General features: G+C 48.8%; 5 protein-coding genes across 5 annotated transcripts; 2 read left to right on the top strand and 3 right to left on the bottom strand.

Annotated features, from left to right (window-relative positions):
- Positions 1–924: 924 nt before the first annotated feature.
- On the top strand, positions 925–1,796 carry BU25DRAFT_420806 (uncharacterized protein; the record flags this gene model as incomplete). Its single annotated transcript, XM_033708048.1, has 4 exons — positions 925–1,031; positions 1,078–1,287; positions 1,355–1,382; positions 1,626–1,796. The coding sequence occupies 4 exons, from the start codon at positions 925–927 to the stop codon at positions 1,794–1,796; spliced, it is 516 nt and encodes a 171-aa protein (XP_033562508.1).
- A 1,157-nt stretch (positions 1,797–2,953) lies between these two features.
- BU25DRAFT_466875 (GMC oxidoreductase) lies at positions 2,954–5,108 on the bottom strand (the record flags this gene model as incomplete). The annotated part of the gene is made up of 6 exons (XM_033710703.1): positions 2,954–3,755; positions 3,808–3,881; positions 3,928–4,234; positions 4,288–4,451; positions 4,504–4,888; positions 5,080–5,108. The coding sequence occupies 6 exons, from the start codon at positions 5,106–5,108 to the stop codon at positions 2,954–2,956; spliced, it is 1,761 nt and encodes a 586-aa protein (XP_033562507.1).
- A 1,006-nt stretch (positions 5,109–6,114) lies between these two features.
- On the bottom strand, positions 6,115–7,372 carry BU25DRAFT_420804 (putative alanine racemase; the record flags this gene model as incomplete). The annotated part of the gene is made up of 2 exons (XM_033708047.1): positions 6,115–7,115; positions 7,180–7,372. The coding sequence occupies 2 exons, from the start codon at positions 7,370–7,372 to the stop codon at positions 6,115–6,117; spliced, it is 1,194 nt and encodes a 397-aa protein (XP_033562506.1).
- Positions 7,373–8,465: 1,093 nt separating this feature from the next.
- BU25DRAFT_339724 (putative polyamine transporter) lies at positions 8,466–10,128 on the top strand (the record flags this gene model as incomplete). Its single annotated transcript, XM_033702785.1, has 5 exons — positions 8,466–8,593; positions 8,645–8,666; positions 8,724–8,803; positions 8,851–9,180; positions 9,240–10,128. The coding sequence occupies 5 exons, from the start codon at positions 8,466–8,468 to the stop codon at positions 10,126–10,128; spliced, it is 1,449 nt and encodes a 482-aa protein (XP_033562505.1).
- Positions 10,129–12,223: 2,095 nt separating this feature from the next.
- Positions 12,224–13,424, bottom strand: BU25DRAFT_420803 (NAD(P)-binding protein; the record flags this gene model as incomplete). Its single annotated transcript, XM_033708046.1, has 2 exons — positions 12,224–12,228; positions 12,356–13,424. The coding sequence occupies 2 exons, from the start codon at positions 13,422–13,424 to the stop codon at positions 12,224–12,226; spliced, it is 1,074 nt and encodes a 357-aa protein (XP_033562504.1).
- Between the last annotated feature and the right edge of the window lie 771 nt (positions 13,425–14,195).

Here is a 14,195-nt window from a genome sequence, read left to right as displayed (position 1 = left end):
AGGACATCGTTGAGGCAAAACTCAACCTTGTGGTTCTCGTTAGGCAGCTGGTACAGGACTATATCCTCGAGTGCCAAGGTCTGGTTATTAGTGTCGCGAGCTTCGAGAGCCCGACGGCGGACCGGATTCATTGCAGCAGTGGAGACAATTGCGAAGAAAGTGAAAAGAGGGTTGCCATAAGAGCCAACTTCATGATGAAAGGTGTTATGGGGTTCAGAAATCTCAGGAAAGCAGTGTGTGTTGGGAGACGACTGCTCGCAAGTCAGTCTTCTTATATACTTAGAATCATACAACTGGAGCTGAAAAGCGGCACGATCTGGGCGATGTATCCCTCGTGAACAAGGGAGAGTGTTCGCCCCCAGTTTGTGCGTATGTGCCTTGCACTCACGAACATAGTCCATTCTCGCCCCTCTCGTACGTGGTACGGACCCCAAACGTCCATGATCAAGGCTCATGGGCATCGGGTATCACTACTTCAAAATATTTTCAGCACACAGTAGCTAGATCTGTGGTCTCCTATGTGCAACACTTCCATCTTGGCTGAACGGAAAAAAAGTCTCGTGGGAGTGGCGCTGCCAAGATGGCGGCGTTGACGAAGAGATGCGGCGCAGTGAGCATAACGGCTTCTGAACGCAACATCAGCTGCAAGACGAATGTTGAAATTTCTCAAAGAGCAAGGGCGATCATGAAACGAGTGTACATGGCCAACACGTGTGTACTGTGGGCCTGAACTTAGAGACTTTATTTCACGGTGAAAGTTGGGATGAATTCCCTATCAATCCGACAAGCAGGATCTTGCACTCAGTCAAGACCGTTTGCTTTGACTTCTTTCACCATACTCTCTAGCACTAGGTCTTTAAGCATATTTTGGGGCAATCTCTCCGTTCATTTCCCACTCCTCCACCTTTTTCGTATCAACACACCATGTCACATATCCTGTTCTCCGTTGACGACTTACCTGTCAAGTCCTTCAACGTGAGGCACAAGCTCACCAAGCTACCTTGGCAGCTGTTCTACATTATTGTGGCAGCGTGGGCCGCTGTAATACACTAATAGCTGCGGTAAACGATAACGTAGGGCTTTCGGGTCGATGGAATACTGCGCTGAGTTGCTATCTAGTTTGGAGAAGACGGTTATGTACTGGCCCTCGAACGTGCTATTCCACCTTGCAGCTGTCATAGAGATTGATCAGGGGTACTTTCGTGGCAACAGGGGTCACAAACGTCAGAAGCGCAAAGCTGAGATGTGTCACGGCGCTGAGACGGAGGGCCAATCAGGGGATGGCAGGTAGCACCTGTTGCTTTGTGACTGACTAGCAGAAGCACATATCGCCCACTGAAGATATCTGCTCAAGGGGCTGCTCCCATCCCAAGCTCCTTGAGGTACGTCTTGTCAACCAGCAGGCCTGTACCCGGCTGCTGTCTGTAGTGAATATATTGATTACATGCACCTATCTCCCGAACCCGCCCGTACTGTGACATTACGTAGCTCCTACCCATAGGTGCCCATCACTACCCGCCCGCTATGAATCGCCCCGAACCGCCCTTAACCATGGACGTGGTGAAGGATCTCTCTACTAGCTTTGCTGAAGACCCGGACGCCTGGATGCTCTACCTGCGTAACAGCACCCAGTGCACCAGCACTTGGAAGAGAATCTGAGCGCCCTCTGTGCCAAACTCGAAACTGAAAGTCAAACTGCCCAAACTTCTATATCCAAGCGCGATGGAGTTATCCGCTACCAGGAGAAACAGCTTACGGAGACTCTAAGTGGCCAGAGTACCCATAAAGAGTGGTGAGGGAAGTAGTAGTACATATACATGCCTATAGAGCCTGACTCATATCTTTTCAGCCCCTAAACTAGACATTCATAGCCTCTCACAGAGGCCACAGCTAGGTGACAACGTCACATATATCACTATAGATCTAAATTTGCAGACATATTAGGCGTACAAAGCCTTTCTTCCCCCCTGACAACCCCTTTACTGACACCTGGCAGCTATCAGCAATGAGCGTCTCTGCATTCTGGCGCTTAGTGTACCAGGTATGAGGTGGTCCGCACATTTTGCCAATCGTTGTAGTTATAATGCCATGCGCTTGCGATGCTTCATTCAAATTTCAGTCCTATCTGGCTCATCTGGATGTGTCAGAAGCCTTAGGGGTATTCTTGAGCCCAGACAAAAAGGTGCATGGCGAGAGAAGTTGACGGGAGAAGGTTGGTAGTAATAAATAAACTTTGGCTGTGCGCTTGCTGGGTTAGCTTGCAATGATTATTGCAGTTTCCACGTAGTATGCCCCCTGCAATGATCATTGCTGGCCCGGGGATCCTAGATGACTACCCGGCTGCTCTAGGATCACGTTAGTTCACTCACCCCGTTAGGGCAGTGATCGGCTCCTGAGGAACTCTTAGTTGTCTGAGCAGAGCACTTGACTAGTTGTTTGTAACAGGAAAGCATTGCTACCGGCTTTATCTCTGCGTCCAATCAGGTATCTGCCTATACATTTGGCTGCGACAAGGCTGTTTGTAAAGTCAGAGCTTGGATTAGTGTAGCCAAGAACCAAAGGGTCAGATTTCTAGCTCTCTATCTGGCTTGCTGCAGGCCACGGCCCCAAACACACGGCAGGGTGGATTCAATGGTAGTACTGAATTGTGGCAAGGATGGCATCACTCTGTAGTCACAGTGCGCCGTTCACTATTCATTTACTCAGGAAATGACGGTTCACAGGCTTTGAGTCACACACCTAATCTTCTTAGCGAACACGCAACCATCATTCAGGCACTTTGTACGTGGCGTCACATACACCTGGGGGGACTGGCTCTGCAGTTTTGTCTGTCTATAACGAACATTTGTATAGAACAGCATGCGCATTCGTTCCAGCTATCTTTAGACACCGCCGAATTACAAGCCTGCGTTACTCGTACCGTTCCATATCTCTCCATGATTTCTTACAACAATCAAGCGTATTCAGCCTTAATGATGTCCGCCGCCATCTCAGCAACCATATACACGCCCGCAACCGTGTGCGCATCTGGAATAACCGGAAACACACTCGCATCCACAACTCTCAATCCCTGTACGCCATAGACCCTAAGTTTATTATCCACAACGCCCCCCTCTTCCCTCGGACGCATTGCACACGTGCCTGACGCATGCCACACTGGCACGGCCGTCTCCCGGATATAGTCAAGAATTTCCTCGTCTGTCTGGACTTCCGCGCCAGGAGCCACTTCGCCATTGTTGAGACCGATGGTGAAGTTGTGTTGAGCGTAAGTTGCAAGGGCGCTGCGGAGCTGCTTGAAAGAGTGTAGGGCCAGGGCGACGTCTTCGGGCGTAGTGTAGTATTGAGGATCGATTTGCGGAGGATCGGAAAGGCTATTGCTTAGTACTGACACCTTTCCTCTGGACGTCGGTGCTAAGATTGCAGCAGTGAAGCTGACGTAAGAGGTGTTATACTCTTTGCTCGAGTAGTGCGGCGTTGGAAGGTTTGGATAATAGTTGGTTTCATAGAGATACTCAATGTGGGCTTGGTCAGAGCGGCCCTGTGTCGTAATGGCTGAAGCACCAATGCTGGCGAGAGTTTCAGAAGAGACCTTCTCGAAGCCAAACGCCAGGCCAACGGGAGCCGTGAGAGGCCCTGTACCTTGTTCGTACTCTTTCGATGCTTGTTGAAGTTTGGAATAGTCGTGATAGAGTGACGAGTAGGATATCGATGCATCAGCTTCTGCGATGATGCTAAAGTAAATATGGTCTTGCAGGCTGGGTCGAATTAGCTTGTGCCCTTATTGATCTAGAGCTGAAGGCAACTCACTTTTTACCAACGTTTTCATTGACAATCTGCTGCTGGATCCCAGCACTGGCAAGATCCTTAGTAGATCCTATACCCTATCTATGTTAGTAAACGAAGACTTATAGGCCTCAATTGACATACCGATAGCATGAGTAACTGAGGAGTTTTGATCGCACCTGCGCTCACAATAACTTCCTTAGTGGCTGTCGCATTCAACGTCTGGCCCGTCGCATAGTCAGTGTACACAACTCCGGTCGCGATCACACCATTACTACTTTTCTGAAGGATAACCTGCTGCACTGGTGACATCGTAAGGACCTCGAGGTTCGAGCGGTTCTTGGCTTGCATATAGAAACTGTCGTAACTCGAGCTGCGGCGAGCTTTCGCATCTTGGGTATACGGTTCATGCTTTGTACCAACGTTGGTGCCGCCGTTCAACTCCTCGACTCTTGTTGCAAAAAATCAGTTACTGCGTCTCACCGAATCTTGTCAGGTACGTACTGTGGCACTCCTAAAGTAGAGACCGACTCGATGAATGCCTCACTTCCAGGATATGCGTACACATAGGGGGGGTAGGCGAGTTGTAGCGGGCCGTCTGAGTATATCGAGACGTCGTAGGTTAAGGCAGAAACGTTATTGATAGTTGGTGCATTGAACGTTGTAGACTAGTACGTTAACTATTAGCAACTGCATTTACTGCAAGGAGGTTCATAGTACCTTCTTAAAGTAAGGAAAGACCTCTTCCCAGCTCCACCCCTTGTTCCCTAGTGAAGCCCAAAAATCGTAAATGCTTGACGAGCCTCTCGTGTATGCGAGTCCATTGATAGCGGAACTACCGCCGAGGCACCGTCCTTGATTGTAGGTGAGCTGTCGCCCGTTCAGGCCAGGCTGTGGAAGCGTGCCAAATGCCCAGTCGATAGGAGAGCCTAGGGCTTGGAGGTCTGCACCAGGCACCTGATATGATTTGACCTCATCTGGCGCTGCGCCAGCCTCGAGAACGAGAACGGAATGTATTCCATTTTCTGTAAGACGATTTGCCAAAGTCAAACCAGCCGTTCCACCGCCGACAATGATGAAGTCATATGTGCCAACGTTTTCTCGTCTGGATTGTTGGAGTGGTGTAGCGCAGCCTAGCGAAAAGAGGAGCGTGATGCAGCATACAATGACCCTGGAATGCATCCAGTAAGGGGAAATCATAATGGAAATCGAATGCCAATTCGGATAGGACCGCACATTGGGGGAGCACGTTATAAGACGTTCAACCTGCTATGCGGCGTCTGTCATGCTACTAACTGTAACTGGATACTATGTTTGCTGCGCATCGCAACATTTCCAGATAATCAAAGCTTCACTCCACACAACAAGGCTGCGGCGATACAAGTAACTTTCTAGCCAGTGATATGAACTGGGCACTCAAATTCACCGTTTCACGATTCCGATTGGACGCTTGTATTTTGCTGTAGTAGGGCCTCTGCAAGCCACTATTTGTTAGTTTGCAGCATTGACTCGTAAATGCGTTGCTATACAACTAAACAAGCTGATGGTGTTTGTTAGGTTCGTGATTGACGACATCAATTCACTAGTGTTGCGACTCTGGAAAAAGGAAGCGAGAGCGACATTCTGGTCGGCGATCGGATCTCGGTAGATCTTGTGGTCGGCGAGCGGATCTCGGTAGATCTTCTGATCGCCCCGCGGTTGATCTTATCAGGCCTAGTCGCCGTAGACACCCCCACCGGACCTCCACACGGGATCGATCTGGGTGCAGTTCCAAGAAGAGCTAAGTCTAGAGGTGCACTCGTGGCATTTGTATGATTTGGTAAAGGGTCATGTCAGTTGCACCGCGGGACTTTTCCATTCGCATGGTCACGTCATGTTCGCATCACCGTTAGTGACCTTAGCCTGGTATGCAGAGAGCCCCGACGACAACCAACGTATGTCATCTCAATATTGCTATCACCCCACTTAACGTTACCCAAATCTTGATGTTGCCAAGTAATATCATGAAACAGCTACAGCAATGGTCTAAAAAGGTTCCGCGACACTTGCTTGAATTATTTCTGGCCCAGTGAAGTACGAATGCGTCATACACCACTGCCTTTAACAGAAGACAGTGCATGGGAGATAGATTACCAAGCAAAACCCCTAGAATATGGGTCTCAGTCGGAGCTGGTTCTCGAGAGTTTTCTAGGACACGTCGATAATTTGCCAACTTCGATAATCGATGCCCTTGATCGGCTATTCACAGGCGCGAAGTTGAAGGCGCAGTCAATTGTTTTGATGCAAAATTAGGTTGCTAAGCTCCAAGCAGCTAATGAGAAAACCTCTTGCCTATGAATTTTCCTTACGCTCTGCGACACGCGATATGACAATGTCAAATGCCCGTCCTAGCTGTTGAATAGCTTCCTCTCCAATCTGGTGGTGAAAAACTAACCGTGGCCCATCCAAGCAGACGCCTTGACTTCTACCAATCTCATTCCATTCCTCATCCTCAATTCCCAAAGCTTGAAGATCGATCCATACTTGATTAGTCTCAATCTCTTTGGTAATCTTGCCCCCTCTGCTCTGCCACATCTCTCCTACCTTCTTTGCATTCTCATGTACCCGTCTGAGCTTACCCGCTTGCCCACAGTCACCAGAACCAAATTGCTCTTCCACAGCGACCCTCGCAGCGGCACTTAGAACACCTGCCTGCCTCATACCACCTCCAATGCTCTTTCTTATCCATCTTGCCTGTGCAATATGCTCACTTCCACCAAGCAGCATGGCTCCCATTGGGGCGCCCAAGTCTTTGCTGAAGTCCACAGTGACGGTATCGACAAGCCGACAATATTCCTGCAAACTTCCTGCTCCTGCAGCTACGGCTTCAAACAGTCGTGCGCCGTCTAGGTGGATTTTGATATCTTTTTTACGTGCCCAGCGACTAATTTTAACCATTTCTGAGAGTGGCACAATAACCCCGCTGATTGTATTTTCCAGGGCAATAACCCGCGTCGGGCATTTGTGAATGTTATTAGTGAGAACGGCGTTGGCTTCTATGTCCTCAAGCCTCAGATATTTTCCATTCGACGGTTCAACCGCTTGTATCATGGCACCGCTCATAAAAGCGGGGCCTCCAGCTTCGTTGGTGAGGATATGAGCCCGGGAATCCGCCAGGATTGCGTGTGGTGGCTGTGTTAAAAGGGTACGTAGTCCTAACTGGTTGGCCATTGTTCCCGTAATAGTAAAGAGACCTGCTGACTGATCACACCTCGCAGCAATATCACACTCGAATTCCGTAGTTGTGGTGTCTTCTTGGAAGACATCGTCTCGTAGGGTGGTATTCACGATGGCTGCCAACATGCGTAGCGAAGGAGTCGTGATTACATCGCCTGCAGTTGGGAATAAGTAATGTACATATCATGCTGACGATGGTGCTGGAAACCATACTCCTAAAATCGCTTGCTGCCGGACCGGCCGATTTCCATGCGATGGACTTGGTGTGCTCCTTCAGGAGCTGCTCTAGTGCATCTTCTTCAAGCGACCGTGTGTGAGACCGGAGACTTTGAGAATCTTGCATTATGCTTGTCTCGTTCAATAAAGGCGACATGACGTATATGGACTCCTGCGAGGTGTTTTGAGTGGCAGTTAGTATTTTGCAGGAGCTTGTTGATTAAACGTCTTGCTTCAGCCCGGGAGGGACAACAGACTAGGCGCGATGGAGGCGATATTTTTACACTCAAATTAAGGAACCAAATATTTAAATGATTCCTCAAGCGAATTGTGGAGTCTAGAAACAGAAACCTCGTCATGAATATGCGACATCATTAGCAGGAAACTTAGAGCACCTTCGATGGTGATAGGTTGAAGATCTGTGCGGTAGGGTAGGTGATCTGCAGGCAGCCGATCGCCCCTAAGCTCTCTCAGTCCAGTCTTGCCGAAATTACGAAATTTCGATTATTAGGTAGTCTATATCTAGGGCAAATGTAGATTCCACTTCAGTCGGGGTGTTGATCTGCTCAACAAGAACCTCAGAAACAGGTGCTGACCTGGTGAGGCCTTGTTTAATCAGGGTTAGTTCTCTTTAGGCTCGCGCTTCTCCACGTTTCCAGCTAATTCGTGTGTCCATACTTCTTCGCAATTGACTAGTACAATTGCAATGTTTTCTTGTGTTATCGGTGCTTGCCGAAATATATGGATCCTCCTAAGTCTGGTACACTAGCCCATGTTCCCTACGTCATACGGAAGCGAGAGCTTCCGAGTAGCTGTATGTCTTTGGTTCGACAGATGTGACACGCTGGTAGTGCACGTGGATAATGACCACTCACAAACTTGTCCGCATAGCAAATGTACTGTCTGTATCATGGTCCCAAATTCAGGGGAGTATTATTATATGATTGCCCGACCCAGCTAAGAAGCTTATTGATGAAAGGGCTGCGATGTGCACCACCGTGCGACAATGCTTGTGGTGATCCTTCCCAATGGGGTTACCCGAAGTTAGTCTAGTGGACCAACTGCTAGTGCACACATAATATGAAGATCACGGTCCAAGTTTTCGACGTCAGCGGTACACCAAAAACTCCACTCCGCGGTCCTCGAATGCCATATCAATATAGCATTGAGGATGCATTTACTTGTGATACAGCATCATGCTTAGCATGGATCCTAACTACAGAAACAAAATGAGCAACACCATTGATGGGATGGGATTGCGTAGAACCACTTCAGATCGTGTAGAGTGGAGGAAAGATCATAAGCAGTATCCTCAGAACTGGCCATCTTACCGGAAGTTCCATGACACGGCAATCATTGTGTTTCTAGAGTTCTACACGTTAAGTCTAGGCCGTCCACCCCCGAGGCCACGAGACTGATTAGATTATAGAACCATAATCAGTACCACTGGAGTATACAGTCCCGGGGAGCCACAAAAGGTTTCTAGTCGACTTCGCTAACTCTGATAGCCCTCCGCTGCGACCATAGCCATGGAAGAGTTCCATCTCAGTCGCGTGGTAGCTTTAGTTGCCTTCACGTTCATGCAAGTGTATTCATACAACCTTTGCATAGACGATTTCAGTTGACTCAGAATAGGTATCAAATAGGGCAAGCAATTGGAGGCCTCCTGACGCCACCCTTCTCTGAATCATTTGGACGAAGGAAGCCCTATCTCTACTCGTGCGCGGCTTTCAGCATTGGCGCTCTCATTACAGGAGTCGTGCCCTCTGTAGCGGGCGTATTTATTGGCCGATTTATATCTGGATTTGCCTCTTCTGTGCCATCTGTCGTCATCGCTGGGAGTATTGAAGACTTGTATGCGGGCACACATAGAGTATGGATGATACTGGTTTGGAACAGTTCAACCACCCTTGGCCTCATCATTGGTCCCATCTACGGAACCTACATGGCGGACGCAATCGGTTGGTGAGTAATGTGACTATCAAAATTCTAGGGTGCTGTAAACTGCTAAGCAAGAATAACAGGCGCTGGATACACTATACCTCGGCCATGGTTACCGCCATGACATTTTTAGTACTCCTCACAATCCGTGAAAGCCGACCAACAAAACTGCTATCCGACAAGCTTGGTCAGTTAGAAAAACAATACCACGAGAAGTTGGAGCCTCGCAGTGATCCGGACGCTCTTCAAAATGGTCGCGCCCTAGCGAAATTAGTCTTTCTACGGCCGGCACGTCTTGCCGTCACGGAACCCATTGTGATAATAGTTGCTAGTCTTAGTGCTACAGCATGGGGTCTGGTGTATCTTTTTACGGAATCTTTGACCGTGGTGTATTCACTTTATGGCTGGACTGAAACAACGACTTCGCTAGCATTTATCGCTATTGGGCTGGGCATTCCCATCAGCATCTTGCCTAGGATATGGGAAGTCCATATGATCTCACACAAAACGCGGCACAACCAGAAGCTTGCGCCAGAGGACAAGATCTACGGCTTCGTTATTGCAGCACCTATGCTGGCCGTAGGCCTGTGGCTATTCAGTTGGACAATCCCCCCATGTGTCCACACGCATTGGGCCGTTTCCATGGTTGGACTTGTATTTATAGGGTTTGCGGCCAACGAATTTGCTTACACCTTGAACGGTTATCTGGCCGACTCATATACGATATACGCGTCTTCCGGTCTTGCTACACTTGCATTCCTTCGCGCCCTCGTTTCAGGGATCATGCCTCTCTTCGCCTACCCAATGTTTTCTGGGCTGGGTGGTAATGTCGCCGGTTCAATTCTGGCCGCAGTCGCCACTATATTCTGCTTGACACCGTTTTTGTTTTTGAAATATGGAAAAATATTGAGGGAAAGAAGCAAATTTGCAAAGTATAGTGCCGAAGTCAATGAACAGCATGGCGACGGATGATGTCCGACTTCACCACCTTAGCGTAAAATCTTCCCAAATTTATTAGGATTATAAACAGACACCTAACTCTATCAGACAACTTTAGCGGCCTCCGCAAGGGAACTGTCAGTAGTAAGATAGTGTAAACAAAGGAGCGTACTAATATTGAATCTCATGTATAGGTGTATTTATCTGTGCATGTATAAGTGCGTGATCTGAGCTGGAGAGTAGTCGGACACATTAGTCATGCCTGCAAAGCAGTCATGTGATGTGGTCCAAGGCTCACAGTTAGGTTACTTCTTCCTGTTTTGTCTAGGAAAAGGAGTTGATGAACACAAGCACTCTCTGTTCGTGGGTCGTTACGAACCGCAAGACCTGGTTGGACTAGCCGTCTTCGGCTGCGCTGGAGCACGAACGGCGATCAGTTGTCCGCTATGGCGAGATCAGTGTACACAATTCTGGGAAGATACAAGGAAGAGTCAAGACTGACAGTGCTCGAAATGCCCACTTTGCGCCATAGCGTTCTGCGTGTTTCCGGATTTGCGTAGCGGGTCAAATTCTGGACTTGTCTATATATGGATCAGCGAACGTTCTTTAAAGGCAGCTTGCGTTCTCACGCATGAGCCCATTATTATAGGTGTCACTCAGGCATATTCAATCATGATAGCGGGCGTCTTTGTTACCCTGATTCTCTGGAACGTCCGACCTCATTCCAGCTCGTTCGTAATGCAGTACCTACTGTACTCGGAATTAGTTCATCTCAGTTAATTCTTCCTTTATTAGCTCCAGCTGAAACACTTTTCCATATATCCTTCTTCACAGCAAATCTCTTCTGCGTCGTTTTCACATGTGCGGACGTTCAGGACACGGCGCTTTGCGCTGGCCGCCATGCGCTGATCAGCCTGATACTATTGTTCGCCGGGCCTCATCTGAACTTCTTTGCAGATATGCTCGGCATTACACTGACAGTTTACTAGCGCGTTGTTTCTCGCTAACCACGGTCATTTCACGTGATACGCTGGGCGAGTGGGTTGGCCCAATTCCTTGCCGGGCATATTAATAGATGTTGCGGTATCGAATGGTCCATACAAGGGCTGACTATACACCTTACAGACTATCTTAGTCCAGTGTGTGACAGGTCACTGGCCTGAGGTAAGGTATATAGTCGTCATCACCCAGCTAGGTAGCAATTCAGAGCAGTCTTCCATCGACACGATAGTCTTATGTTATTGCTTACCGTAGTTATCAGTATACCACAGCGGCCCACGCCGCCACAATAGAAAAATAAGGTGCTTGCCTACTTGCAAAACAACGTTAAAATGTTCCACCCTGCGAATCGAGAAACCCCCCGCAGAGAGACGAATTGCCGTTTGCGCACTGAGGGCTTTCCTGCACCAGTTTAGAGATCCAGGCTTACCATGCCATCGTTCTTTAGACACTTCTCTTGAACGCAAGTGCCTGCAGGAAGAAAATTATAGCATTGTTGATGGTGCTGTCCATCATTCCAGTCCTCGCACAATCGGCTGCGATCGCTTCAAAACCCTACTTCATCCCAACAAACGGCATTCTCTCAGACGTTGGGACATTGTAATGATAGCCTAGTAAGAGAAGAAGATAGTGTCTAATTCACAAGCTTTGCAATCCTAACGTCTCCCACCATGTGCCAAAATCCCACCCTGCCGAGAAACATGAGGGGTACTTTGACTTCACACCACTCAAACTGTGCGCATGTATCATAACTTGCAAAAGATCCTGACCCCCCTGTTTTTCTGACTAGTACATACACTAGGAATACACTAGGTGGGACTTTCAGGGATTAGAGATGACCGGGGGCACCGGAGGGGTATATATGTGGGTGCTAGACCCTGGTCCATACCTTCATCACCACTCACAGCCTCTAATCTCGCCAAGCCTGTCATCATACATAGCACTATTGCTACCACCTCTACCATCTTGCTGTCGCCACTACACATTGCCTGCTCTCTCCTATCACAACACTGGAATCCAAGCACACCATGCCTCCAACTATCAGATCCAGCAAGCTATTGCGATCCCTTAATACTAAAACCAGCCCTTCACAGACACCTGCCTCCTTGTTGGCCTCTCCCCTCGTCCCTCAGCCTGGGTAGAAGTAGTCTGCACCCCCCCCCCCCCTCAAATCAAACGTTCAAACAAAACGAAACTACATGCGATGAGGTGACGGTATAAAATGGGGTTTGGCATTATGTTTCATACAAGACTGGCTTACGGTATGATCCGTCAAATACAGCAAAACCATCTCCATACTCATCTAAACATGAGCGTCGTACACTTTCGTGGAAGGGCACCCAGCCATTTGCTCCAAATCTTCGCAGCAGCTCGATAGACCTCTTGTTCTCGATTACCGTGCTCGGTAATTCCAGTCCGCTCCGATCAGCGGGCCACTCGCGCTCCGGTGCCAGCTTCCGGAACGTCTGCAGGAAGCTGTTGTAGTTGAACCTGTGCGCAAATCCGAGAAGTCGTTCGTTGCTTACATCATCGAATGTGAGAGTCGCAAGATGCAGCTTCGCGATGTCCTCCACGTCAACCTGCCACTGCGGACTGTCATCCCGCAATTTGGACACGAACACCTTTTCGAATGGATGATCGTATACATCACGCACCCATCGTGCCGTGCTACCCGCACCTGGGATGCTGAGAGGTTGCAAGACGATTCCGGAGGTATAATTCGGCAACACAGTGTTGAACGTGAATCCTGGTCTCTGGTCCTTCATGAACGCCCATGCTGCACGCTCGCAAGCGACCTTGGAAGCAGCGTACACGGCGTATGCGCGGTTAATTTCATATGGAGGCGGCGCCCAAGCTTCCTCTAAGATGTCGTCGTTCCATGATGAAGAGTCCACATGCCTCGGCTCGCCGACCAAGGGTCTCGTTGCTGCATTGCTGCTTGAAGTGTATACGAAACGTTTGACTGAAGGTGTCGACTTGGCTTCCTCCAGGATGGCTTTGATGCCGTTGACACATCCAGTGATGACTACATTGGGATCAGGGCTGAAGCTCAGATCGGACGCAACATGGGCGATTCCATCGCAGCCAGCCAGATGACCTTTGAAAGCTCCTGGAACTTTCATGTCTGCAATTACAATAGTTTCGAATGATTCAGGCGCTTTGGGATGACGTTTCTGGTAGATGTCATGCATCATCTGCGCCTCCTGCTCGCTTCGCACTGCACCCCGAACGCGGTAGCCAGCTCGAAGCAGATGGTCTGCGACATGCGACCCAATCAAGCCGCTGATACCTGTGACGAGCACTAGGCTTCCTTGACATATGACGGTCATCGTAGGTACGTTACTGTTTGAGGAGTATGGGGCCGTGAAGTTGTTCGGGTCAAGATGGGGGGACCGCCTACCCCGCCACGCGGTCCGGGAAAATAAACACACTCACAAAGGGCTTGGCAGAACTCCCCCACCCATACCCTATACAGATTATTCACTCTGCACTTATTTTGAGCTCAAATCAAAATGAAGCCAGCAATTTTGATTGCAATAGCTTTCTGTGGTATTGGAGCTGGTGCCCGGTCGTTCTCCCATCGATTTTCATGCAGTCAGAGAGCCTTTGAGGCCTGCTATCAACCTGGACATTTATAAACTTTTGTGAGACATTCCCCCAGCGCTCTATAGCTAATTCTCTTGTTTCAAACTCATCCCAATGAGAGAATTTCTGCAAGAACTGCTTAGAAGGTTGCCCACAGTTCTTGATTGGTGAAAGATGTCACTGGTATTTCTCCCCTTACATGTACTGGCCAGCCCTTGGACAGACTCTGGAGCTGGGTGTGAGAGAGGGCCAGCTGGGGATACCAACTGCTCTCTGAGATGGAAAGATTGGTGGAAGGAAGGTTCAGGCTTGTTGAAGATAAGGGTGTAGAAGAGACCAAGTGTGGGGATACCACAAGTGGTAAAAAGGATAAGTGATAAAGAAGGGATCAAGTGTGGGGATACCACATAGGATCAGTAAGGAGTGAGTTGAGGAATGAAGGTTGAAGCATTGAATTGAGTTGCAAGCATGAGTGAGAACTATCTAGAGGTGGGAAGAAGGGGGTTCATATACCT

The sequence above is a fragment of the Macroventuria anomochaeta genome, assembly GCF_010093625.1.
Source record: "Macroventuria anomochaeta strain CBS 525.71 unplaced genomic scaffold BU25scaffold_13, whole genome shotgun sequence".
Lineage (NCBI taxonomy): Eukaryota > Fungi > Ascomycota > Dothideomycetes > Pleosporales > Didymellaceae > Macroventuria > Macroventuria anomochaeta.
This window is presented reverse-complemented; position numbering and strand designations above follow the sequence as displayed.